Source organism: Etheostoma cragini, chromosome 1 (genome assembly GCF_013103735.1).
Source record: "Etheostoma cragini isolate CJK2018 chromosome 1, CSU_Ecrag_1.0, whole genome shotgun sequence".
Classification (NCBI taxonomy): Eukaryota; Metazoa; Chordata; class Actinopteri; order Perciformes; family Percidae; genus Etheostoma; species Etheostoma cragini.
Genome location: NC_048407.1, coordinates 10,683,406 through 10,708,591, shown reverse-complemented (window position 1 = coordinate 10,708,591; position 25,186 = coordinate 10,683,406). Strand labels below are relative to the sequence as shown.

The 25,186-nt window shown below is 38.8% G+C and overlaps 2 protein-coding genes across 3 annotated transcripts in view; both read left to right on the top strand.

Annotated features, from left to right (window-relative positions):
- The window catches only part of chrna7a (cholinergic receptor, nicotinic, alpha 7a (neuronal)), a 28,141-nt gene extending 17,653 nt beyond the window's left edge, over positions 1-10,488 (top strand). Inside the window, exons 5-10 of the mRNA XM_034881123.1 lie at positions 973-1,052; positions 4,266-4,433; positions 4,564-4,758; positions 7,505-7,591; positions 7,955-8,064; positions 8,892-10,488. Coding sequence (XP_034737014.1) covers positions 973-1,052; positions 4,266-4,433; positions 4,564-4,758; positions 7,505-7,591; positions 7,955-8,064; positions 8,892-9,434 — 1,183 coding nt within the window. The 3' untranslated portion in view covers positions 9,435-10,488. The remainder of the gene's footprint in view (positions 1-972; positions 1,053-4,265; positions 4,434-4,563; positions 4,759-7,504; positions 7,592-7,954; positions 8,065-8,891) is intronic.
- Positions 3,600-25,186, top strand: part of trip4 (thyroid hormone receptor interactor 4) — an 86,374-nt gene continuing 64,787 nt past the window's right edge. The window contains exons 1-12 of one of the 2 annotated variants that reach the window (XM_034881072.1): positions 3,600-3,604; positions 13,084-13,177; positions 14,545-14,726; positions 15,022-15,152; positions 15,290-15,508; positions 15,663-15,741; positions 15,831-15,936; positions 16,064-16,279; positions 16,375-16,504; positions 17,705-17,898; positions 18,091-18,215; positions 18,793-18,884. In XM_034881072.1, coding sequence (XP_034736963.1) covers positions 13,098-13,177; positions 14,545-14,726; positions 15,022-15,152; positions 15,290-15,508; positions 15,663-15,741; positions 15,831-15,936; positions 16,064-16,279; positions 16,375-16,504; positions 17,705-17,898; positions 18,091-18,215; positions 18,793-18,884 — 1,554 coding nt within the window. In that variant the 5' untranslated portion in view covers positions 3,600-3,604; positions 13,084-13,097. Of the gene's footprint in view, positions 3,605-12,916; positions 13,178-14,544; positions 14,727-15,021; positions 15,153-15,289; positions 15,509-15,662; positions 15,742-15,830; positions 15,937-16,063; positions 16,280-16,374; positions 16,505-17,704; positions 17,899-18,090; positions 18,216-18,792; positions 18,885-25,186 lie in introns of those variants that run through there. The other variant, XM_034881063.1, reaches the window with a different exon arrangement.

Below are 25,186 nucleotides of genomic sequence, written 5' to 3'. Positions count from 1 at the left end.
CCCCCCCCCCCCCCCCCCCAACTTTTTTAATCAGTCTGTTACTGTTGTAGAAAACGTGTGAAGGAGCTTTGTCAGAGATCCTTTTTTTTTAAAGATATCCTAAGCTATGTATTTCAGATCATTTTCATGTAAACACAATTTGCAGCTGTATATTTTCAATCTGGGAAGGAAACCTTGTTTTTGCATTTAATTTTAATCCCAATCTGTTTTAATAAAAGAGCTTGTGAAAAGTGGCTTTGACCTTAAACTTAACATTTAGCCCACTTTGTAAAAAAGTATGGTGGTATATATCATGTATCGCCATTCAACCGGAAAATACAGAGATTTGATTTTTAGTCCTGGACTAATAGAAGATCTCCAGCACAATACAGATGTAATATGGATAAATAGCCTTTAAGCAATTCATGGCTGCTTCATATGACAATAAAATTTGTTATGGTTAAAATCAAGAAATAATTGTGATAACCAATTATTATACACCTTTATCAATATTTAAAAGAAAGATCTGAACTAATCACATTGGAGACACTCCCATTGACCAATGAGGGCACAAAGAATTGTACTTCATTTGCCATTGTCCCTCCAAGTAAAGCCTTGATATGAGACTCTTAGAATTAGACGCTGCTGCAATTAATTTTTGGCTTTCAACTTCAGCTCAACCATGCCCCAACCTTTGGGGAGTTCATTTAGAGGGAGCGAATTGTGGGTAGCAGGGGAGAATGAGGGTAACCCACTGAATAACCATCTCCAGGGAAATGTTGCATCAGTTGTGACTCCTGGTGGGCTGTGTACTTGCTGCAATGTTGAGCTGGAGAAATAGTTGTAGTTTTGCACCAGATCTCTTTATAATATATAGCGTTTTTTGCAAAGGTTATGTCAGTGTGTGAATTTGTGTAAATGTTTTCCTCCGAAGCTGTACTTTCCTTACAGATAACTGCAGTAATCACTGATGTAGCTCCATGTTGTCCACAGTGCTGATGAAAGATTTGATGCTACTTTCCACACCAACATTTTGGTTGACTCCTCAGGCACCTGTACCTACTTACCTCCAGGTAAGAGTTATTAGAAGTTCTATCACTGCTCCCACCCTCTTCTATTTTTATTTTTTTAATTAAAGACACAAACACATTTCAAAATAGTCACAGATGCTACTTGTCTCAGGAAACACCTGATATTCACAGCCAAACTAACATTATATCAAAAGGAAAAACTTGCCATTTTTTAAACAAATCACATAACTAAACGTTAAATTCTAACTCCAGAGTTGGAAAGAAAATGCACATTAGAGGATCTTTAACAAATATATAGAGTACATAATGTGATGAGTTCCAGAGCACTCAGTTATACTTACAGCTTTTTTTTTAAGTGGTAAGAAACACAAAATGAAGTCCAAAATCAATTGTAATCATGCATAATAAAACTTAATAAAACATTAGACAGCTATTTCAACCATAACCAGAGTATGGTGTTAATGGCATGACATTATGTCAAAATCCAACTAAATTCATAGTGTGGTAAAACAAGATGTACAGTAAGCCACACCTGGAACCTGTCTATTAGAGACAGACATAAGCCGAGGGCAGGCAATTTAAACATCCACACTACAACGTTAGTTGCTGGACTTTAATAAAGCTCTGGTAGGCACTTTATTTTTGGCGTCATTGGACAATAATTCCAGGATACTCTTTCAGGATATTATAATTCAAGTGGTCTGAAAGAAAAATAGACTCCTGCACCTCCTCTTGGCTCTGTATTCACACTTTAGAAAATGTAGTTAGTGAAGGGTGACTTTGGCCAGTAAAAATCCTTTCAGAGAGAGGGAGAGCGTTCCTATTGGCTGCTCTGTGCATGCATTGCGACACGGAGTGGAGAGGGAGAGTCTCAGGATGTGGCGTCGGTTTGCTTTCTTCCACTGCAGCTTTAAGGGTGTTAACTATAACTGTTTGCTCCAGATATTGTCTCATTGTACTGTCAGTTGTGGTATAAATTTTTTTTGTTTGCGCAGATTCATTCTTTCTTTCTGTACAGCAGTGGTCGGCCATATCTGTCGCCCAACAAACATGTTTCAGCCTCAGTGCTAACCCCCCAATGAAGTTTTCCCTGTATCAGAATCTGTGCTTAATGTGACATAAATCAAGACATCAGATTACCAAACCATAATCAATAGCTGACACTGTATTCATTAACGGTCATGTTTTCATAAAATAATGTGTAAATAATGCAAACTGTGTGTTGGCTTTCTTGCTGAGAGTTGGACAAACAGATCAATGCCACTCTCATGTCTTGGCTTGGCTTGGTTTAGCTTAGCATTGAAATTGAAAAGGGACTAAACAGCTAGCCTGCTGATTTCCCCCCCATGTCCAGTCTTTTATGCTAAGCTAAGTTGAGCAAACCAAACCGATGCCTTATACTTAACTGAGAAATATAAGAGTGGTGTTCATGTTCTCATTTAACTCTTGAGTGGGAAAGCCAATATGTGGATTTTCACCAAATTGTCTAACAGGTATCCTATAATCAATTTGTGTTTCAAATGGTCTTGTCCCAGTAACAGTAATTTAATGTCATATGCTCCAAACAATGCATCCCTATCACACTAGTACACTAGTAAACAAGCCCCTTTTGATCCACTACTGCCAGACTGTGTGGTCTTAAAAGACACACACATAAACAGATAAACACAAACACTCACACACATGCATGGGAGTACATTTAAATAGAAGGCCTTCCTGACACAGCTAAGCTGGTGATTACTGCTCTCCCTCGCAGGCTCTTCTTCCCCCTTTTTTTCTCTGACCACACAAAAGCGCTGGACTGCCTAGCATCAGCATCTTAATCGATAAAACCGTAAATAGCCAAATCATTGAATTTCTTGTGGATTGATTGCCTCTCTTACAAGTAAATTGCATCTCAACTTCGTTCCAAATGATTACTCATTGAACGCTATTTTGGCCCAAAACAGTCACTTATCACTCTCAAAACAACTGCATTAAATGATTAAATGATGATTGCAGATATGAAGGTAAATAAACACAAAAACTGTAAGCTTATCACTTAAGAGAAAAATGGGTAATAGTCCCTGGCTTGCAGATTGGTACTTCTAAAAGTGAGGTCCCAGAATTACTAGAGGAAAGGATCCTGTGAATGGGAGAAAAGGATGTTTAACAACTTGGGTTTCATTAGTTTGGCACAAGTGAACTGACCAGCGCATGTCCAGAGGATGATGTCAGTCACATGTAGTTTCTTTGTCTCAAGAATCTGACTATCCAGAAGACTCTGTCTGTCTGGCCGTCTGTCTGTCACACAAAGGGGCGATGACCGCATGAAAGGGTGCAAGTTAAAAATGGTAAATGTTTCCTTTTAATCAGAGCACCCGCATAAAGAATTAGCAGAGGTTGTTTTTTGAAAAAAAAAACTAAACGCAAGAAGTAAAGAAACCTTTTTCCCTCAATTCTTAAATCTTTAGATCGCCACTCCGTTTCAGTACCACACACACAACACATGTAGCGCCTGGCACACACACAACAAACAGCACTATCTGTCTGAGATTATTAACTAGTACTGATTAATTAATGTTAATTCATGATGTTGGGTCATGTAAAGTATAGTACAATACAGGATGCCATGCAATCAGCCCATTCTGTACAAGCATGTTTTCAATGGGCACTGTACTGGCTAGTAGGCTACTACATTTGAATATTGGTTTGTATTCTATACAGTGTACTGTAAATTCATTGACTTTAACCTTAAGGCGTATTGTGCTTATATCAGTGTATTTTGAGTCATTTCAGGCAATTTACATTCCATTTATTTCCTTATAACTTGTCTTTGTCACAGGGTTCATTGTATTTCCTGCGCCCCAATCTTTATTCAGTCCCTGCTGAGGTTTATCATCTTCTTGGCACTAAGAGAGAAAGGCAAGAGACCTTGTTTACTGCTGATATCTCATATCTTTCTTAGGGATGGATGTAAATTTGTTTGGTGCCTGCCTCTCCTGAAGGCTTACCGGCCTCTTTTATTTCATTTTCATATTGGATTTTTTTACTCTCCTTAGGATGGATGGCACTTGGTCTCCGTAGCTTTCTTGCTGCCTATATAGCTGTTGGGCGCTGTCATTTGTTAAACCTTCCTCTGCTTTCTTCATCCAGAGTTCTTTAGAGTTTGAAATATCACCCCATCCATTTCTGTCACTCTCTTCAGCAACCTTCTACAAGTGAAACGTAGAGTACATATACAAGCAAGTCTTTTCATGTTTATCACCACCACAGGGCTCTTTAAGAGCACCTGCTACATCGACGTGCGTTGGTTCCCCTTTGATGTCCAGAGATGTGACCTGAAGTTCGGCTCCTGGACATACGGCGGCTGGTCTCTGGACTTGAAGATGTTGGAGGCGGATATCACCGGCTACATCGCCAATGGAGAGTGGGATCTTGTTGGTAGGAGTGGGCCAGGGGCTTGTGAAGCGTAGAGGATTGATATTTAAAATTGAAAATCATGATTTCTCAACAACATTTCACTTAATTTCTGCCAGCCAGAGTAGACCGTGTTGTTTGTGTTGTCTCACAGAGGTTCCAGGACAGAAGAACGAGCGCTTCTATGCCTGCTGCGAGGAGCCGTACCCTGACGTCACCTTCACCTTGGTGATGCGGAGACGGACCCTCTACTACGGCCTTAACCTGCTCATTCCCTGTGTGCTGATCTCCACTCTGGCCCTGCTCGTCTTCCTTCTGCCTGCTGACTCTGGGGAGAAGATCTCACTGGGTTGGGAATACACACACAACACACACTACAGGGCAGTATTTATAATATATGATATTTTATCATATTCAAGCATACTTGAATATTTGTGGGGAAACAACCCCGCCAGTATGCAATGCAGAGATGCATTTCTTTCTGTTGGCCTACCTATGTGGCTGCTGTTGGGGAGCAATGTTTCAAATGTGTAGTCCATATGAATCTTGTTACATTTTTTTCTAGCCTAATAACAAGATTTGAGTGCTTTTTTAGCACCTCTCACTGCAACGATAATACAACTTTTGAAACCCTGAATGCTGCTATATTTTACAATTTGACAAAATATTTACGAACTGCATGGCTTTCTCCAATGTTGACTTGACTGTGGTTTATTGCAGTTCAAAGAACAAAGCTGAACACAAATGAGATCATTGTCAAATTAAATCTTTTATAGCCCAAGTGGTTTTGACACAGAGCCAACCCTTGTATTATTCTCCGATTTTTTCTCCATCTACAATACATTTATGTCCTAGCCCATTTGTCTCCCCAGTAATCTGCTATTCTGTGAAAAAAGTTTTTTTCATTAATCCACTTCCTCTGTGGCCTGAAGTAATCTGATAATCAGCACTGAGTGACTGACTTTAACGTCAGTGTGCCAAGAAACCGGTTTAACCTCATCTTAATTGTTACAGTTGACTTGACTATATGAGCCAATTTCATGCATAAATTACACAGGCTCGTAAGGCAGTGTGTGTGTGTGTGTGTGTGTGTGTGTGTGTGTGTGTGTGTGTGTGTTCCTGATGCGTGTGTGTGTGTATGTTCCTGATGCGTGCGTGTGTGTGTGTATGTATGTATATGTGTGTGTGTGTGTGTGTGTGTGTGTGTGTGTGTATGTGTGTGTGTACTGTATGTGGGAGTGGGGGTTCTGATATTTGCAGTTTGTACCCTTTTCAAATCATAAGGGTCTTGCATTACAGCTGGATTCTGTCATTGCCAGTGCTTCGGACCCAGATGTGTGTGTTTTTGCACAAGTGTTTTTTAACTCACAGACAGAACAAAGAATTGCTCATGCCAAGTATAATACGCTGTTATGTAGATCTTAATGCTCCCTAAATCTGTTTGAAAGGTTTTTTTATACTGTAGTTCACAGCACACATCAGGCACACGTCATGAGTTATAGTCCGTTTATTCTGTATAACAGATCTACTGTAGATAAAGTCCGTATATCAACCCAGCTACGCGTTGACTTTATTATTTGAGAATGTATGAACCCAAGTTGAGAAATGTATATTCTTGGCAGCATTCATTCACAGATTCAATTTCAATAAAACTGGACTGTCGTGAGAATTATGTTTGCAAAATGCACAAATGATTCACTTAGAGAATATTGGAATATTATTGTGTGTGAATCTTTACTCTCATAGTCTGCAGAGATGGCAAAAGTACGTACTTCCCATACTTAAGTAGAAGTACAGATAGTTGTGTTAAAAAATACTCTGGTTAAAGTAGAAGTACTGATTTAACTTCTTTACTCAAGTTAAAGTAACAAATTAGAGGCTTGGAAATTTACTTTAAGTATAAAAGTAAAAGTAGCGTTGGGAATGACAACCATTGGACCACAGAAATATTACCAGAGTGCACACTGAGAAAGTTTAGTGGACATGGAAAAAAGGTTTCTTTATATGCCATTACCTAGATTTTAAATGGATGGCTGCCAACAGGCCTAAAACATCACATATTGTATATGATTATTGTGACAGAGACTGGGATGGCATGTTGGAGTCAAACCCACGGCTGCTGCATCAAGGAGTTAACCTCTATATACTGTATGTGCGCCTTTTCTACAAACTGAGCTAACCCGGCCACTACATGCAAATTTTTGTGTTGTAAAGGTTTGTTTATATTAGAAGATTCCTCATACTGTGTCCATGTTTTTTTTTCACATTTATTTTTCAATTCTATTATTTTTTTAAGTTGTCAGTTCATTCAAATCACAAAGCAAAACCACATTACCTGTGTGGTATCTAGCTTTGCATAGAATAAAGTCTTTATCTGCAGAGTTTTATTCATCAGCTATTATAAACCACTCATTTAAAAGGATTCACATGCCCATCCTAGGTCCACGGATATAAGAATATATAAGAAAACATAAAGGCAGCGCTTACATGTTTTTCAGAGGTGTCAAACAAATATCAGCATGCCTGCCGTTAATTATTTGACTCTTAAATCCTGCTTAGAAGTTTTGTCTAGTAAGGTGGCTTAGCGTTGCCAGCCCATTAGTGAAAACTCTGCTCTGGTGTTTTGAAGAAACCTGTTTGTCTTTCTGTGCTTGGACTTCTCAGGTAATGTAGTCTGTGATTGTGACTCATTAAAAGCTTCAACAGCTCTGCAATTCTTATTGTAAGATACATTCCAGTACCCCATTGTGGATGAGTAGCATACATTTGAAACAAAGCTGAATTATACAAGGCAATACAACTGCATTGAATGTATTTGAGGACAATAAGAACACAATTTGAACAAGAGAAAATAGCTATGTATAATGCAACTGGAAACACTAACACGACTAGCGCACTTAATCTTTTGCATATTTTACCAACTTCTTTTTAAGGATGAAAGTGTTTTGACTGCAATATAAAACCCAACTTGTGCATATTTGTAGAAGATTTCAACATCAAAGAAGCATGGGGTCCTGTGTGTGTGATTTGAACACTTTTCATTCCCCTAATAGTTTTATTGTGAAGTTCTTGCTGAGATGTGGTCTTCTTCCCAGGAATTACAGTCCTGCTCTCCCTGACTGTCTTTATGTTGCTGGTAGCAGAGATTATGCCCGCCACATCAGACTCAGTCCCTTTAATAGGTAAGCCAGGCTAAAGTTGAAAGAAGTCATTATGGGTGGGAAGATGCGGGTGAAAATGTGTGTAGTCATGTTTCATCAGGAGTTCTGTCACATCAAAGTGTAGCTAAGTTTAAGCAGTTTTTTATATAGAGATCCAAGTCACTGTGTTTGAAACCAAAATTAAAAAGTACCTTTCCATTTCTCCTACACATAAAGTAAGAAGAGTGCTCAAGGCAAGAAGGGTATTTTGCTCTCTTGAGCTGTGAGCCCTTTTCCTATCACTGAAACATTTTATTTTATCCTTACGATGTCTTCTTGAAATGTTACCTGCATGACACAACATTCTGCTTCCATTCTTATTGTTTCCTCTATTTCTTTACCCAGCTCAATACTTTGCCACTACCATGGTCATTGTGGGTCTCTCAGTAATCGCCACAGTTCTCGTCTTACAATATCACCACCATGACCCTGATGGAAGCAAGATGCCAAAGTGGGTGAGTGTTGTTTCATTTTAAAACATTGTCCGTGACGTATTCAAAGATCCCATTAACACCACTTTAGTCACTTGACTGTGGAGCACATTGTGCAAGACTGTGGACAACTGCTTTTATTATGCTGTTTTTGATTTTTGTATTAGGTTATAGCAAATTTGACTTCATTTCCTGTGGTTTATTAAGATTAAAATGCATTTGCTTGTGTATGCGTGTCCACCAGGTATCCTGAACAGGCAGGAATGTACTAAGCAGTCTTCAGGTGTTTGAATATGTTAAAGTTAGTTAGTTAGTCAGTTGTTAAAATATAAAAACATACATGCAGAAATTACCTAGAAGGATTCAGTCTGGCTAATATATTTCACTAAATGTTTTTCTTTCTTGAAAAATGAGGTCTCCTGACATAACAACATAAGGATAAAGTTTACAGTCAAATAATGTTACAATACAATTCAGAGTGGTTACCTGTAGTTTAATATACCCTCTGCAGTGAAATGATTATACTTTCGTACTTAAACTGTTGAAAGAATGTGAAGGTGTATATCCTGACACCAATCACCAACTGGTGTTTTATGGGGCAATGCTATAATCAGTTTTTCCTTGTGATTGGACAGTTAAGGAAAAGTGCAGTGACGAGTGAAGCATTTTTCTGAAATGTTAAGCAGATTTGGCTTTTCTGAATTTAAAGTTATTGTGGTAAGCCAAACAAATTAGAAGATGGAAGCTGAAGACAGCCTGTATGTTCTTTGGTGGATGTATTCTTCATTTCTTGAAAGTTCATAACTCCCTTATTTCATTCATTTCTCAATCATTACTATTTGATCTCAAAGACCCGTGTGATCCTGCTGAACTGGTGCGCCTGGTTCCTGCGCATGAAACGCCCAGGTGAGGAGCGAGTGCGTTCAGCCTGTCACAACAAGGCTCCACGGAACAGTCTGACCAGCGTGGAGCTCAATGCAAGCACTTCAGGCTCCCAATCCACCAATGGCAACGTGCTTTATGTTGGCATGCGTGGCCTGGAGAGCATCCACTACTCCACAGCTGCCACCTCTTGTGACTCTGGGGTCCTCTGTGGACGTCTGATTGGACGAGCAGGTGAGGATGAGGTGCTCCTCCCCGCAGGTCACAGCTCCTCAGCTTGCAGAGTGGAACCAGAGCTGGCCAAGATCCTGGACGAGGTGCACTTTATTGCCAAGCGCTTCCGTGACCAAGACGAGGACGAGTTAGTGTGCAACGAGTGGAAATTTGCTGCGTCTGTCATCGACAGGCTTTGTCTCATGGCTTTCTCCCTGTTTACTACCCTCTGCACGATTGGGATCCTCATGTCAGCACCAAACTTTGTAGAGGCCATTTCAAAAGACTTCTTCACTTAAAGGGAAACACTTCCCAAATAAAGAATGAATGGCCTAGGAAAGTTCAATCAATGCAATGTACGCAATGTTTGCGCACATGAGCTACTCCGTCTCAAAGCCAGAAACCAGAGAAGTAAGTCTTAAATTTGGGATCATGGAGTATGAAGTCTGCAACTGCTCCCTAGATAATGATTGAGAGAATGATTTTTTTTTTTTTTTTCATACTTAAAGGAGCTTTATTCTATTGTAGTACTCCGTTTGGAGACAGAAAATGTACCCATACATTCAGAAGGTTCCCCTGGGTGCTGTTAGTGTCATCTTTAACATCTTTCCCAATTCATTGTCTATGGAGCACTTCTGGACTTTGTACTTGATAACATCACAAATATGAGTTTCTATTTTTTAGATTTGGGAGAGAGATGTTCATGTTTGCTAACATCTGTGGACTGTCTTAGACCACAGGAACTACATGTATGAATTCTAAAAACGGTAACTTCATGGGGAGGTAATTTGGATACAGTTAAGTGTATTAGCATGGGAGTTGTATATCACCAAATATTTAACCATACTTAACGCAAAGTTAAATTGAGGACTTCGGGTGAAATGTAATGCATAAAAAGTTAAATTTATACCTACATTATGGTGGTGTAAAATGACCAGCCTTTGACTTTATATTACACAGCCTAATGGCATGTTAAAGAAAAACATCTAAATGTGATCTTTTGTATGGTTTTAAAATTATTTAAAACAAAATACTGGTACTAGCTATTTGCTGTAATAGCATTGTTTAAGTAGTGTTATTTGCTAACAATGCATGCAGCTGTGTTTTTTTATGTTACCTGTGTATGATTGTTCATTAAAATGCATCTATTCTCAACTCTACTCCAGATAAAACCAGTTATCTTGTACCACTTATCTTGTCTTGAAATGTATTTGTTGTACTCATAGATCCAAAACAGTTATGCGATGTTGGAAGTTGCTTTTCCTATACAAATTATTGTCCTACGCATAACCATGTTCTTCCTTGGACTTACTTATTGATTGTTGCTTTTTATTTTTACTTTGATTAAAGGGGTGCTTTCAGACCTTTTCACAGATGTAAACATAAACATTCTACAGTATGGAACCAAGTTGATTTCCTGTTGCAGTGTACAGTGTGTGAATGGCATCAACTGACACAAAGTTAAAAAGGTGCCAGGCTGTTGCCTAGCAATGGAATTCCATTGAAAAGATCTATAGAGCTCCTCATACAGTTTAGGAATAGATATTTGGCTGCTCACTCTCTGCATCCCCTCAAGGACCCAACCTGGGCGTCGTCATGGACGCCACCCTTTCCTTCCAACAGCACATCCAAAACACTAATAAAACTTCCTTTTACCATCTCAAGAACATCTCCAGACTCCGACAGTGGCTTTCCAATTCTGTAGCTGAGACCCTCATCCACTCCTTCATCACCTCCCAACTTGACTACTGCAACGGTATCCTTTTTGGTCTGCCTAGCAAGTCTACTGACAGACTTCAGTATGTCCAGAACTCTGCGGCTAGGATGCTCACCCACACAAAACTTGGACTTCACATCACTCCAATCCTGAAGCAGCTCCACTGGCTGCTAATTAAGTTCCGGATCAAATATAAAATTCTCCTACTGATATACAAATCTCTCAATGGACTTGCACCTAAGTACCTAACAGATCTGCTCCACCCATACACTCAGTCACGGTCCCTGCGCTCCTTTGACTAGGACCTGCTTGCTGTCCGTAATTCCAGGCTCCGGACATTTGGTGACAGAGCCTTCTGTGTCAGTGCACCATCGCTCTTGAACAAGCTTCCTCTTGCGATTCGCTCTGCCTCCTCTATTATAACCTTCAAAACCCCAGCTTAAAACATAGCTCTTCACTGAGGCTTGTGGAACTGGCCTCACACCTTAGACCACTTAACCCCCCCCACCCCTGTTTGTTAAGCGTCCTTGGGTTTGTGAAAGGTGATATGTAAGTCGAAGTTATTATTAGTATTATTATCATTATTATTACTATGTTTACTTGTGTCTGACTCCTCGCTCTCAATCTGAAGTTTCCTCTTTCTCTGTTCCTCTGACAATGCTTTCCTACGTTTCTTTTTTGCCAGCTCAGACTTGATGATAGTGCGAAAAACTCTGAAAAAAATCAATTTCTACCTTGTTAGTCGGTTCCTTAATGGGCATGTGTGTGCAGTACCGTGAAGCAATTTATTACATCGTGACACCTGACATCACGTGATACTTCCTGATGCTGAGTCCGGCGACTCGCCAGCCAAAAGCTGCAAGGGTTGGTTTTTCTGCTCAGAAGCGCTAGGGGGGAGTGAGATGAACACCATTTAACCCCAAAAAAGTAGTACAACCATTCCAGTGACTCAAAAGCTGTTCCGTTAAAGTATAAATCTAAAAAATCTGCATAGTTCCCCTTTAATTAATGAAAACTATAAGGTCAGAATAATTTTGTATGATGCTTTTTGTTGTACTTTGACACATTCACATATACATGTATTTTTTCTATTTGAAAATGGGGACACCATATGAAAATGTTCTCTTGCTACACAGAAGTGTGTATACTGTTGCTCCATCCACATTTTTCTGTTTGGACTACAAATGATAACATTGACCTTTTCAATGTTAAACTGAATCAGACATTATGTAAAGCACATTGGGTTGCATTTGACTATGTATGAAATGTGGTATGTAAATAAAGTTGACTTGACAATAAAAACAGACTGATTAAAAACTACTCTGGGTAAATAAAACACAAGAGTGCTCCAGTACAGCTAGCCTACATCTCAGTTTGTAAAAACGGAATTGCACTTAAAAAGAAAGTTGCTCCAACAAGTTACAGAAATTATAGCCTTGAGACAAGAAATCAATTTTTAAGCAATTAGAAGGCACATCACTTGACCCATTCCACAAATGTTAAAAGCAAATTCCAGATATTACTTAAAGAAATAGGACTGTACAACTATGTATGTATGGTATTGTAAAAAGAAAAAGAAAAATTCTACCAGAAAGAGTTGCACAATGTACATTTCTTTTTAAATGAAAATGTAGCACATTGTTTCCCTATACTGTCAATACAATTTAAAAAGTCAGTTCTTGCTGCTGCATTAGTAATTGATGCTAATATATTTAGCCTACATGCATATATTTATTTTAGGCTAGACTTTAAAACTGTCAAATGCTAGCTAGCATTATCCAATGCAACGTCCATCTTATTATTTAAGAAATAATTTGGTACTATTTGAAAAATAGGAGCTGAAGGCGCCTGCATTTCACTGCATTACAAAACTGCCATCTAGTGACGGAAATGAACAGTTACACCCAATTACGCACCTACACTGATCTAAATGGTTAATAGTTTCATGGACAGTTGAGTCTAACTAAATGGATACAGACATTTATAATGTATCTATGATCCCTGACGACATAACGGCTCGTTCTGTTCGTTCCATAGAGTCTATGGTTCGTTCACTAACCTATTTGGCAGGAACCTTACTCCACAGCACGGGTTGTTTCCGGATGGGATTCTCCGATGCCACGCAGTTACTTTGTTTGTGTGCCTGTGTTATCTCGCCGACTCGAAACGCATTCATGGTTTAGGTTTGGCTTAACACGCCATAAACAAAACCTTTGGTAATCAGCGTGAAGTATTTGTAGGTAAAATGTCAGAGGCTTTGTTGGAGTGGTGTGTGGACCAGCTACACCACAAGTTTGGGTTGGAGGCATGTGAAGACATCGTCCAGTAAGTATTTTTAACGCTAGTTAGCATAAATCTGACAGATGTAGTACTGACCATAGACCATAGACAGTGCGTCAACAAGCTAACATCCGATAGCTTGATGGTGCGGTGATGTTACGTCAACGTAACTGCGTTTAGCTAAGTTCTAGTGTGATTAAATCGATAAATTAAAGTGTGTGTGTGTGTGTGTGTGTGTGTGTGTGTGTGTGTGTGTGTGTGTGTGTGTGTGTGTGTGTGTGTGTGTGTGGCCATAGACTGTATGCAACTAGCTACTGTATATAAGTTTGGCCTTAACTCATTACAGTAGCAGGTGACGTTAGGCAGACCGTTGGGTAGGTGTCTTATGCTAGCTATATACGATGTTAGCTCACGGATAACCTTTAATGTCATTCCCTAACTAATTTCCTAATCCTATTTTTTCGAGGTGACAAATCCTGGGTGATATAACGCTAACGTTGTATCCATTTTATTATTTACACAAATACACGTAGGCATTAATGTATTGATAAAATGTGTTTTTATTTGCTTGTTATCTCTTTTGTATTTAATCCCTTATTTATTTACTTTCTTATTTGATTTTCAATTATTTATTTATTTATTTTAGCATTTGTTTTTTTCAAATCTAATTTAATTTAGAATTTTTATTAATTTGTAATTTGACTTTTGTAATGATTTAAAAGGCTGGGAAACATGCAAAATGTTGAATGATGGAAAGTATTTGAAATAAATGGCCTGGTAATAATGTGGCATGTTTTAAAGGTCATGTCATTTCTCAAAGGCACAAAAACACCCGGCATTATTTGCAGGTGCTGGTTAGTTAATAAAGGTTATAAATATAAAGACAACCAACTATTGCCACACTCACTGCTGGTTTGTTCTATACAGACATTATTAACATTATTATTATTTACATGTTTTTCAAGTAAAGGGCAAAGTGTTGAGCAAACCTGTGTAGATGGTTTGGGACGAGGAGACACATTTATTTCCTAATTAGATAAGTAAAATTAGGGGCAATATATTCATAAATGGTGCTCTTTTGTACGCCTGTCTACCCATTAAAAGCAAATGTGTAAAAAGTCTGAACGAACCTCTTTATCGAAAGGAGGGAGAGAAATAGTACAGTTAACATCATGCCTTGAAGTACCCTAAATTGTTGCGAAAAAAATTGTCAACAATAAATTACACTTAGCAAACCGATTCTTGGATGTAAAGGAAGTAATAAACTAGCAGACCACTACACATTGCTGGAGGCCAGTCAGGTATAAAGCAGTGTATAGGTATTTCTTCTTTTGTTCTTTAATGTTTTTAACATCCACTTTGACAATAATTGTTATTAAATAAAATGGTAATTGTTTCATCCGGCGGTCTAGATACATCCTATCCATCGGAAATGCTGACGAGATTGAGGAGTATGTGGGAGACCTCCTACAGGGCACAGATGGGAGAAAAGGGCAGTTCATAAATGAGTTCCTCAGCAAATGGAAGAAGACCCAAAGACAGGCCACAGATACCTCAAGTCTTATCCTTCACAAGGAATCTTTTTCTTCGCCAGGTAGGCTATTAATTGTCCGCCTGCCAATGGAATGTATTTTGATTTAGATTGAACATAAAATTCCTCCCAGCCAACCTAATATGAAGCTACAGTGCAAGATATATATATATATATATATATATATATATATATATATATATATATATATATATATATATATATATATATATATATATATATATATAGTTATGATTAAATGTCCACTGAATGAAAATATAATTACTGTAATATCAAAGTTTCTCTTGAATGCGCTATCTACATTCTTTGTTGACGGTAATTTGCTCTACTTGTCTAGATTCACAAGACATGTCCAAAGATACCCAGAAAAAGTCTAAACGCAAAGGCCGTAACAAACAGGAGGCGATGACTATGAGCCAAACAGAACCAGAGCCAGAGGCTGTCAAAACACCCATTGATCTGATGAGGGTGAGTTCACATTGGCTTAAACGGTTTGTTCTGTGACATGACGTTCATTTGGAGATGATCCATTTGATTTTTGTTGCAGTGCTAATCTGTTTCTTTCCTCTCGTCTGGTTTCATCTCTTCATTTACTACTTTCCCAGGCCCAGGAAAACAGTAGTACTTCTTCAACAAAGAAGAAAAGTAAGTTTGTCAATCTCTATGCTAAAGAGGGACAAGACAAGCTGTCCATCTTATTCCCAGGGCGACACGCCTGTGAGTGCCTTGCCCAAAAGCACAAACTTATCAACAACTGCATCAGCTGTGGTCGTATCGTGTGTGAGCAAGAGGGCTCAGGACCCTGCCTCTTCTGTGGAAGTCTGGTACGGAAGAGTTTTGGGTCCTTAAATTCAGTTCCATTTTAAATCAATCTACTTGTGGTGCTGACAACCCTTATTTTTAATTTTTGATTGAGTGGAGAGATTTGTATGTCAGTTAATTTTAGAATTCTTTGCTTACATGTTTTCTCTGATTCAGGTCTGCACAAGAGAGGAGCAGGAGATCCTGCAACGAGACTCCAACAAAAGCCAGAAACTCAGAAAGAAGCTTTTGGGAGGTGAGAGTCAAAACTAGTCAGAATTTTGAAATACTAAAATTAATGAAATAATGACGTGGATCAGTGCTTTTTGTTTGTTTCGGTGACAGACGGTGGAGAAAGAGAGTATCTACCTCACCAAGAGGCCCAGATGAAGGCTGGCTTGGAGAAGGCTGTCCAGCATAAAGACAAACTGCTGGAATATGACAAGAATAGGTATCATAAAACACACTTGGTGTGCAATGTCAACACTTTAACTGGACATTTTTGAGTACTGCAGAAGATAATCATGAAACTCGGTGACAATACTACCTCTTTATATCCCCTCCCCTTTAAACTCCAGTGTCAGGAGAACGCAGGTTCTGGATGATGAGTCGGATTACTTTGCCACTGAATCCAATCAGTGGTTGTCACCCAATGAGCGAGAAAAGCTGAGGATAAAGGAAGAGGAGCTGAGAGAACTTCGCCATGCCTCTCGCAAGGACCGAAAGATCACGTTGGACTTTGCTGGCAGACAAGTGGTTGATGAGGGAAACAACCTTAACGAGTACCACAACAAGTGAGCCAATCTGACAACACTTGAAACCAGGCTGCAAGGGTAGATTTTTGATGTGTAGTCATGCTAAAGACATTCTCTTTTTGAAAACACATTAGGTTGGATGAGACCCTCATGGCTATGAACAGTGACTCTACGTCAAAATCGTCAATGTACTCTGAAAGACAAGGTGGAAGGCAGACCCTTGGAGAGCTGGTCAACCCTAACATAATGCAGTCTGCACCAGAGGTAGGTCATTTCTTTATACTGGAAGGAACTAGGGTGTCACCCTGTGGTACGTTTTCAAAACTGCATATATTTATTCTTTAGACTACTAGGGCCGGGATAGTACACAGGTACACAGGTTCATACCTCGGTTTAGACATCACGGTTCGGTACAAGTTCAATACAATGGAGGGAAAAGCAAAACAAAAATGTAGAAGGCAGTTTTAGGAAATGTGGAAAGTAAGATGTAAACTATAAATACTTCACATAATCGCCAGACTCCATCAGGAACTTGTAATCAAAATAAGACAATCAGTTATAAAACAGAAAATGCAGAATCTCCTGGTTATGAAAGTGCAATTTACATAGAATAATAACAAAATATGTGGAATGTTTCTGACTCACTCACTGGACCATTGACCTGACAAAGAACTGCATGTAGGCGGAGCTCAGCTAGCCTCCGAGCTAAGGCGGGGCTACAGATTAGGTGTCTCTAGAACCTGCGTATCTAACGATAGTTCCGCATCACATTTGTTACGCATTGAGATGGTCCGATACCATTTTTTGCTTCCTGATATCTAAAATTGCGTATCGGCCAATACCGAGTACTGTTCCATATATGATACCAGTGTGTCTATTTTAACAGCTATATACTCCTATTCCTGTATGGATGTGATATGATTTCTATCTTTGTTGTCGGTCTGGCTCAGGTTAAACTCTTTGTGAAACATGAACGAACACAAACAATGAACACCACAGAACTTTCTTTTTTCTTCTAGTTTGACAGTCAGTTATAACAGAAAAAGAACATAAATAAAATATTTTAACGTAGATTTTATTTAGGGCTTTATTACATGGTATCCGATCGGTCCATAAACTCCAGTACTTCCAATATCGAAACGGCTCTAGTTCCACATTACAATAATTAATCTGCACACAAGTTTTATTCATTTTTAGGCCGTGTAATCTCCGTGTAAATTCATGTACCGAACCGAAACGCCCGTACCGTTTCGGTTCAGTACGAATACATGTACCGTTCCACCCCTATAGATTTCTCATTTGTATAATTGTTCAATTGAATTTGAGTAAAATGGGTTGAAATTGACAGCTGTTTCCACATGTATCCAGAGTTTGCGTTGTACTGTTTTCCATCATGAACGTTGTGCACATAGTATTCACACTGAATCAACTACTGAAAATGATATGAATGAATGCACTTTCCAGTGGGTGGATGTTGGAGGCAGTGGAAGCTACAAGAGAAATCTAAAGCAGGGAAAGAGCTCGGCAGAGGTCAAGGGAGGAGAAGAACGTTACAACTTGCGGCTGCAAGATAAAAACCTTCAGGAGATGTCTGACGGGGGCTGGTGCCTTAGCATGCACCAGCCGTGGGCCTCACTGCTGATCAAAGGCATCAAGAGGTAAGGAGCAATTTAAATCCCAAATTAGCTTTGACATTAAACCAATTGCAGTACTAACTTAAAAATAAAACATTTTAAAACTCATATGACAACTGTGTGTGTGTGTGTGTGTGTGTGTGTGTGTGTGTGTGTGTGTGTGTGTGTGTGTGTGTGTGTGTGTGTGTGTGTGTGTGTGTGTGTGTGTCTGTCTAGGGTTGAGGGGCGGACTTGGTACACATCCCATCGGGGTCGTCTTTGGATTGCTGCTGCAGCAAAGAAGCCGACTCCTCAGGAAATTGCTGAGGTTGAAGCCATCTACCGCCATATCTACAAGAAAGGTACACACACTGCACACAGCACATCAGGATATAAGAATATGAATACTGGAAGTGATGAGCTTCTAGATTAGAGCCCGACCTATACATCAAAACAAAACAAAATAAAAACAGACAGTTATGAGTGTTGGCGTTGCATAGTTTGTCCATCAGACAACGTCCCTGTTTTTTTTTTTGTGTGTGTGTTTTTGTTCAGAGAACTTTAAATTTCCTATCTTAAGTTTGTATTTTTATACATTTTATTTATCAGAACTTTAATATATTTTAATCTTCCTCTGTTCTGTTGTGACAACAAAACAAATTAGTATATTATTTTTGTGAGAACTCATAAATAACTACAAAAAACTATTGTTAGGGAAATCTGTTTATATTTTGGTACTTGTTTCTGGATTTAAAAAATGAATATGTGTCAGGCGATATATTGGAATATATTTAAATAACAATATCGGTATTAGCCTTAAGAATCCTTTAAGGCCGATCGGTCACAGTTTAGTTCAATTGAATGCACACATCTTGGAAAACCACTCCCACAAAGTTTGAGCATGTTATTGGATCTTTGATTTCCCTTGTTTCTGTGCAGAGCCCAGGTTTCCCAAAGACTACCCCACTGGCTGTCTGTTGGGCTGCATCAACGTGACCGACTGTCTGTCTCAGGAGCAGTTCAGAGAACAGGTCAGTAAAACATTTCAACATACCGTAATTAAGAGTATAAAACCAAAACTAAATTTCTTTTAATACACCTTTTACATGTGACGTGGAGGATTTTTTTTTTCTTCTCAAGTTGAGTGCCATTGTTGGTTGATTTACAATACAGGTAGTTGGAAAAACACAGGCAAAGATGTGTGATTTGCTTTTGGCTGGCTTGGAGGACAGTTTGACACTGTTTTTGTTATTATGTGTTGACTGCTAGAACTCTTAGAATTCCCATTGTCCTCCTTCTTTTGGCTTTTCCACTTCCTCTGCCCTTGGAGGCTATGCTAAATTCCAAATTCTGTCTCATCATTTAACAGTATTGGCATATTTTGATTTATAGACATCCAGAAGCTTATCTTAACCATGACCACACAGTATGGGCCAAAAATACACAGTCAAACAATGTTTTTAACAACTTAATTGTCCTCCAGATAGGAACAAACTTATAAGTTTAAATCATTGTGAATTACTGACCAACAAATAATCAATATTACAAAAAGACAAACTAATAATAACTAACCTAGCACTAAGCATTTTCAAAAAATAAAACTAAACATGCGAAACTGCTTTAAAAACTAATCAAAACTAAACAGAATTTGGCAACAAAAAGTCAAAACGAAATAAAAATAACAACTAAGGAAAAATGCAAAACTATTATAACATTGGTTTTGCACTGCCAGTTTGTTTTGAATTGTGGCAGAGAAGGGTGATATCTGATTAAAAAAATTATTTGTATTTTTTCCCAAATCATGCAGGCCTGTTGACCATGCATTTTGCTGCATCAGAATCTCCCTGCCAGTTTACAGTATTTCCCACTAGAGGCAGTGTGCACCACAGTAAAAAACACTGAAACCCAAATACAAGCTGTCGTACTACCTCCCACAAAAATGGTTTTATATATACACACATACCATTGGCATCAGTCTGTTGTGTTTATGTGGCATACACTTATAGCAAAAAAGGCGTATTTTGTCTTACATCTACAGAAGACATGATGAGGAAACAGCGCCCTTTCATTACTAATGAGTAATGGGTGTACTGCTGCTTTTTATGCCTTTCATTTTACGTCTTCCATGAACACTTAAAGTAAAATCCACCTTTAAACAGTGTGTTACGAGGACTCTGAAAATGGGATATAGCAAATCATGTAGGTGCTCCATTGCCCTTTTGGACTTATACACTGTTTACTTGAGCTGTTACACCCAAATTGATTTAATGAAAAGTATAAACTGAAAAGTACACCCCACTCCCCATTAAGTCATTATGTGGTTAGAGTTGCTGTTATACTCGCTGTCAATGGAACACATTTAAACTCAACTACACTGCCATCCTTGCCTTGCTTGTTTTGCCTCTGGCTATGGGAGAGACTTCTCCATTTGAGGTCCAAAGGTCTCATGTTTTTAAAGTTTTAAAGTTTAGTACAAAACATTATATGTTTGTCATAATAGAACTGATTCATTAACTGACTATTCATTTAGTCGATTGCCGGAAAATTGATTGCCAACTATTTTGATGATCAATTAATAGTTTAAATAATTTAAGCAAAAGTGAGTAAAATCTCTGAACAAATACACACTCTCATTTGATAAGGCTAATTGCTTACGTGCCTTATTCTATAGTTTTCCTATCACAAAAAAACACACACACACACATACACTCACCTTTAATTGATACGGAGGCAGTACATTTAGACTTACACTTCTCTTTATTAATCCCTTTGGGATGACTCCCGCAAGGAAATTGAAGTTACCAGCATCCGTTCCAGCATGAGAGAGAAAAGAAGAATAAAATACAAAAACATCATAACAACACACAATAATAATGCACAGGACAACACACAGTACATCTAATTTAACCTTCACATATTGCACACATTCTTTTTTAAACAGGAACAAGCAATGATCCCCTTCTCTGTACTCATTTTATATGTGCTTCCTGCATGAAGCCAGTTGTCTTACTTGTCTGTGATTGGTAAAAGAAAAAGCTTTAAAATGTGTGCTGCTACATGGCTTGCATTCTGACTGCTGGGACCTGTAAATCTAAGGGCTTACCCCTTTTGTACTCTGTCCTTATTCTCTCCTCCACCATTCATTTCTCCCAGGGCTGTAAAATCATGCTTGCAGGCAGTGTGACTGCCCTTTCAATGTGTGTGTGCGTGTGCGTGTGCACTTGCACAGAGCAGCCATAAATAACACCCCCACCCAACACAAGGCCCCTCAGAAAAAAAAGAAAAGAGAGGCAGATGTAGAAAATAGTGAAGCAACTGGAGAAGAACAACAGTACCAAAGGCTTAATAATGGTGCTGAACAGTTGCTTAGTGTTATTCCAGTCACCATTTCGGAAAAAAAGCTGTGACTATTAGCTGTTTAGCAATTTAAGCTTGCTTCCTTTTAATGTAAGCAGAATATTGCATATTGTGTGAGTGCATAGTAGCACACAGCTGGGCAGGGTGAGTGGGTGAGGTGAGGTGTAGGATTTACTGTCCTGTTCTGGCAGTTGTGGGTGGTTAAAAGGAGGTTGGTGAAGGACAAACAGCCATTATTCTTCAGGCCCTTCTAAATCTGCCCCTAGTGATGTATGAAATATTTAGAGAAAGTGGAATGTGGGAGGATCAGGAGAGCACGAGAGAAACACTTTGAACGCAGTAAATGCAGTAAATGTTGTAAATATTTGAATATCACTGATCCAGTGTGATAGCAGTCATTCCCCTGTTGGGGTGCTGTTGTACAAAGGAGCACCAAAAACCTGATACCCTGCTGAAAGACAGTGTAGAAAGACCACCCCCAGGCTGAGCAGGATTTCCATCTGCTTGACTTGGACCAATTCTGTCCCTCATTAGAAACGGACTGGTGTATTGATCCATTCTTCCCATAATCTCTCACTCCTCCCAACTCCCCAACCCCCTGTACTGCTGATAATTGGCCGGCCATTATGATCTGTGCTCTGTCTCTCTAACCCTACCCCCCAGTGCTCACTCAGCAATGAGTGGAGATGTATGCCTGACCTGCAGAAGGCAGAGGGGGTGGGGAAAAGATAGGAATGGTACAGATTGAAAATTGGAATGTGTTTGCTGGAAGAGACAGAGTGAGATAATTAAAAAGGATGAGCAGAGAGCTCCATCCAAGCTAAGCAGATTTAGGGGTGGTGGATATGCTGCAGATGGTTTACTTCACACATAGAAATGACACTCCACTGCACAATTGTTTTAAATTGTGCATAAAATAGAGCAAAATAAAATGTATCTAGAAATGCACATAATTATTATTAGTTATCCAAATGGTTCACAGCCCAGGCAAAGGCACATCTCACCCCATACAGAGCTCAAATGGAGTCTTACTCCTCCTGTGGTGAAAAGATTGATTGGATCAATCCACACCCTTAATAAGGGTCTGATTTATTTCTCTGCTGCAAAAACTATATCACCAGCTGAGGAGCTACCTGTCTTTGTGAATACAAGCCAGAGAGGGCTAGTGTTTTGGACAAGCTGAGAAAAACCACTGACTGTTCAGTGCTTTATTGATTCATATGAAATGACCATGAGGGTAAGGAAACCAAGGCTTTGTGTGCGTAAGTGTGTGTATTTCATCTGTACATATATTATGTAATCAAAGGACCCTATGAGTTTCATGTTGATGAAATATTGACATAGTAATGCAATCTGGAAGTTTCAATACTCACATGTTTCATAGATGAGCATGTGTTCAGGTCTGTTGAAGGCTGATATGGCAGATCCCTCGTACTTCTGTATGTCAAATAAACACATAATGACATGGCTTGTATAATATGGTGTATAGCTGAGGTCCCCGTCAGGTTTTGCAATTCCTTGATGAATAACTTCCGATCCACTCATAGGCTATATTAACACCAATTCAGTTTTATTTCACAAAATGAAAACAAAAAGTAAGAAATGTGCAAGAGGCCCTTTTTACTGAAGACATTCAGAGATTTCTCGGTAAAATTAGAGGTGTAAATAATGAAATTAAAAATGATTACATTTCATTTAGCTATATCAGTTTTAGGATCCTAGTATTGCGCATGCTGGTTCACTGTCACACAGTCATGGTTTATTGTGTCACTTGGGTAAAGCAGTTATTGTTTGTGTAACACGTGGTATTTCCTACATATATTATCTGAGTCATTAAGATAATTTATAAAGCACTAACATTAACAGCACTGCAATAGTGGTTAGAACTAATTCAGGCAAAACTTTTTGTAACAACACAACAAGTTTAGAGGACATCGGTGCAATAAAATAGTTTGATAAGAAAGAGAAGAAAATTACTTAATTACAAAATAAAATTAGGGCAATTTCTCATGCAAGATATACCTATACTCATTTTTTTTAAATACTTAAGATTCTTGCATGCATGGGATTCCGACACAATACTTACACATTTTTGCTTCCTTTAGTGCCTTCTACAAGTTTGACAGCATATGTATGTAACAGTATCATCTGCATACAGTAAATGTACAGTAAGGCTCGAAAGTTTGGGCACCCCAGGTAAAGATTTGTGTTAAGGTGCATAAAGAAGCCAATATAAGATGGAAAAATCTCCAAAAGGCATCAAATGACAGATTAGACATTTGTATAATATGTCACAAAAAGTTAGATTTTATTTCCATCATTTACACTTTCAAAATAACAGAAAACAACCTGCAGTCTGCAGAGTTAATACCTTGTACTGCCCCTTTTGGCAAGCATCACAGCTTAAAAAACGCTTCTTGTAGCCAGCCAAGAGTCTTTCAATTCTTGTTTGAGGTATCTTCGCCCATTCTTCCTTCTAAAAGTCTCCCAGTTCTTTTGAGATTTCTGGGCTGTCACTCACTGCTCTTTTAAGGTCTATTCATAGATTTTCAATTATGTTGAGGTCAGGAGATTGTGAAGGCCATGGCAAAACCTTCAGTTAATGCCTCTTGATGCAATCAACCGTGGATTTGGAGGTGTGTTTAGGATCATTATCCACTTGTAGAAGCCATCCTCTCTTTAACTTCAAGTTTTTCACAGATGGCATCAAGTTAGCGTCCAAAATTTGCTGAACATTTTATTGAATCCATTTTTCCTTCTACTCATGAAATGTTCCCTGTACCACTGGCTGCAATACAACCCCAAACCATGATTGATCCCCCCCCCCCCCCCCATGCTTAACAGTTGGACAGAGGTTCTTTTCATTAAATTCTGTGCCCTGTCTTCTCCAAACGTACCTTTAGTAATTCCGGCCAAAAAGTTCTATTTTAACCTCATCGGTCCACAGAAATTGTTCCCACAATGAATCAGGCTTGATTTGCAAATTTCAAACACAAATATTTGTGGTGAGGACGTAGAAGAGGTTATCTTCTGATGACTCTTTCATGAAGACCATATCTGTACAAGTATCTCTTTATAGTGGAATGGTGTACCACAACTCCAGTGTCTGCCAGGTCTTTCTGGATGGTCAAACGTGGGTTTGGACTTGCTTTTCTCACAATCCTGCAAGCTGTTCTGTCTGATATTTTTCTTGGTCTTCCAGATCTTGCTTTTACTTCCACTGTTCCTGAGGACTGCCATTTCTAAATTACATTCCGTCTGAAAACCCTTTGCTATTTTCCTATAGCCTTCTCCTGCTTTGTGACCATCAACTATTTTCAGTTTCAGTTTTCTTGACAACTGCTTAGAAAAACGCATGGTACTGATTGTTGGGGCAAGGTCAGATGAGTCTGGGCATTTAAAACCTTAAGATTGACATCACCTGGTCTTTCCAGACGATGATTGAGAACACTGTCAGGTCTAAGCTTTCCAAAGGGGGCGGTGCATGTTATAAACTCTGCAGGGTGCCCAAACTTTTGCAGATGCCATTTTTTTTGTTTTCTGTTATTTTGAATGTGTAAATGATGGAAATTATTTTTTTCTGACATATTATACGAATGTCTAATCTATCATTTGATCCCTTTTGGAGATTTTTTTCATCTTTTCTTGGCTTCTTTATGCACATTAATACAATTTTTTACCTGGGGGGCCCAAACATTTGAGCCCCACTGTATATAGCGTTATCATCTGTATACATTATGTTTATGTAACAGTAGCTGCATGAAGTCTCATCTAAGTATAGTATGTGTAGGTAGCAGTATCATCTGCATGCATTTTAGTGCCTGTATCAGAATCTGCAATGGCAATTAACATCACTAATAGAACAGCTGAAGATAAATTCTGGCCTTTGGAGAGTTGTGTTCATATACAGTGGGTACGGAAAGTATTCAGACCCCTTTAAATTTTTCACTCTTTGTTTCATTGCAGCCATTTTCCA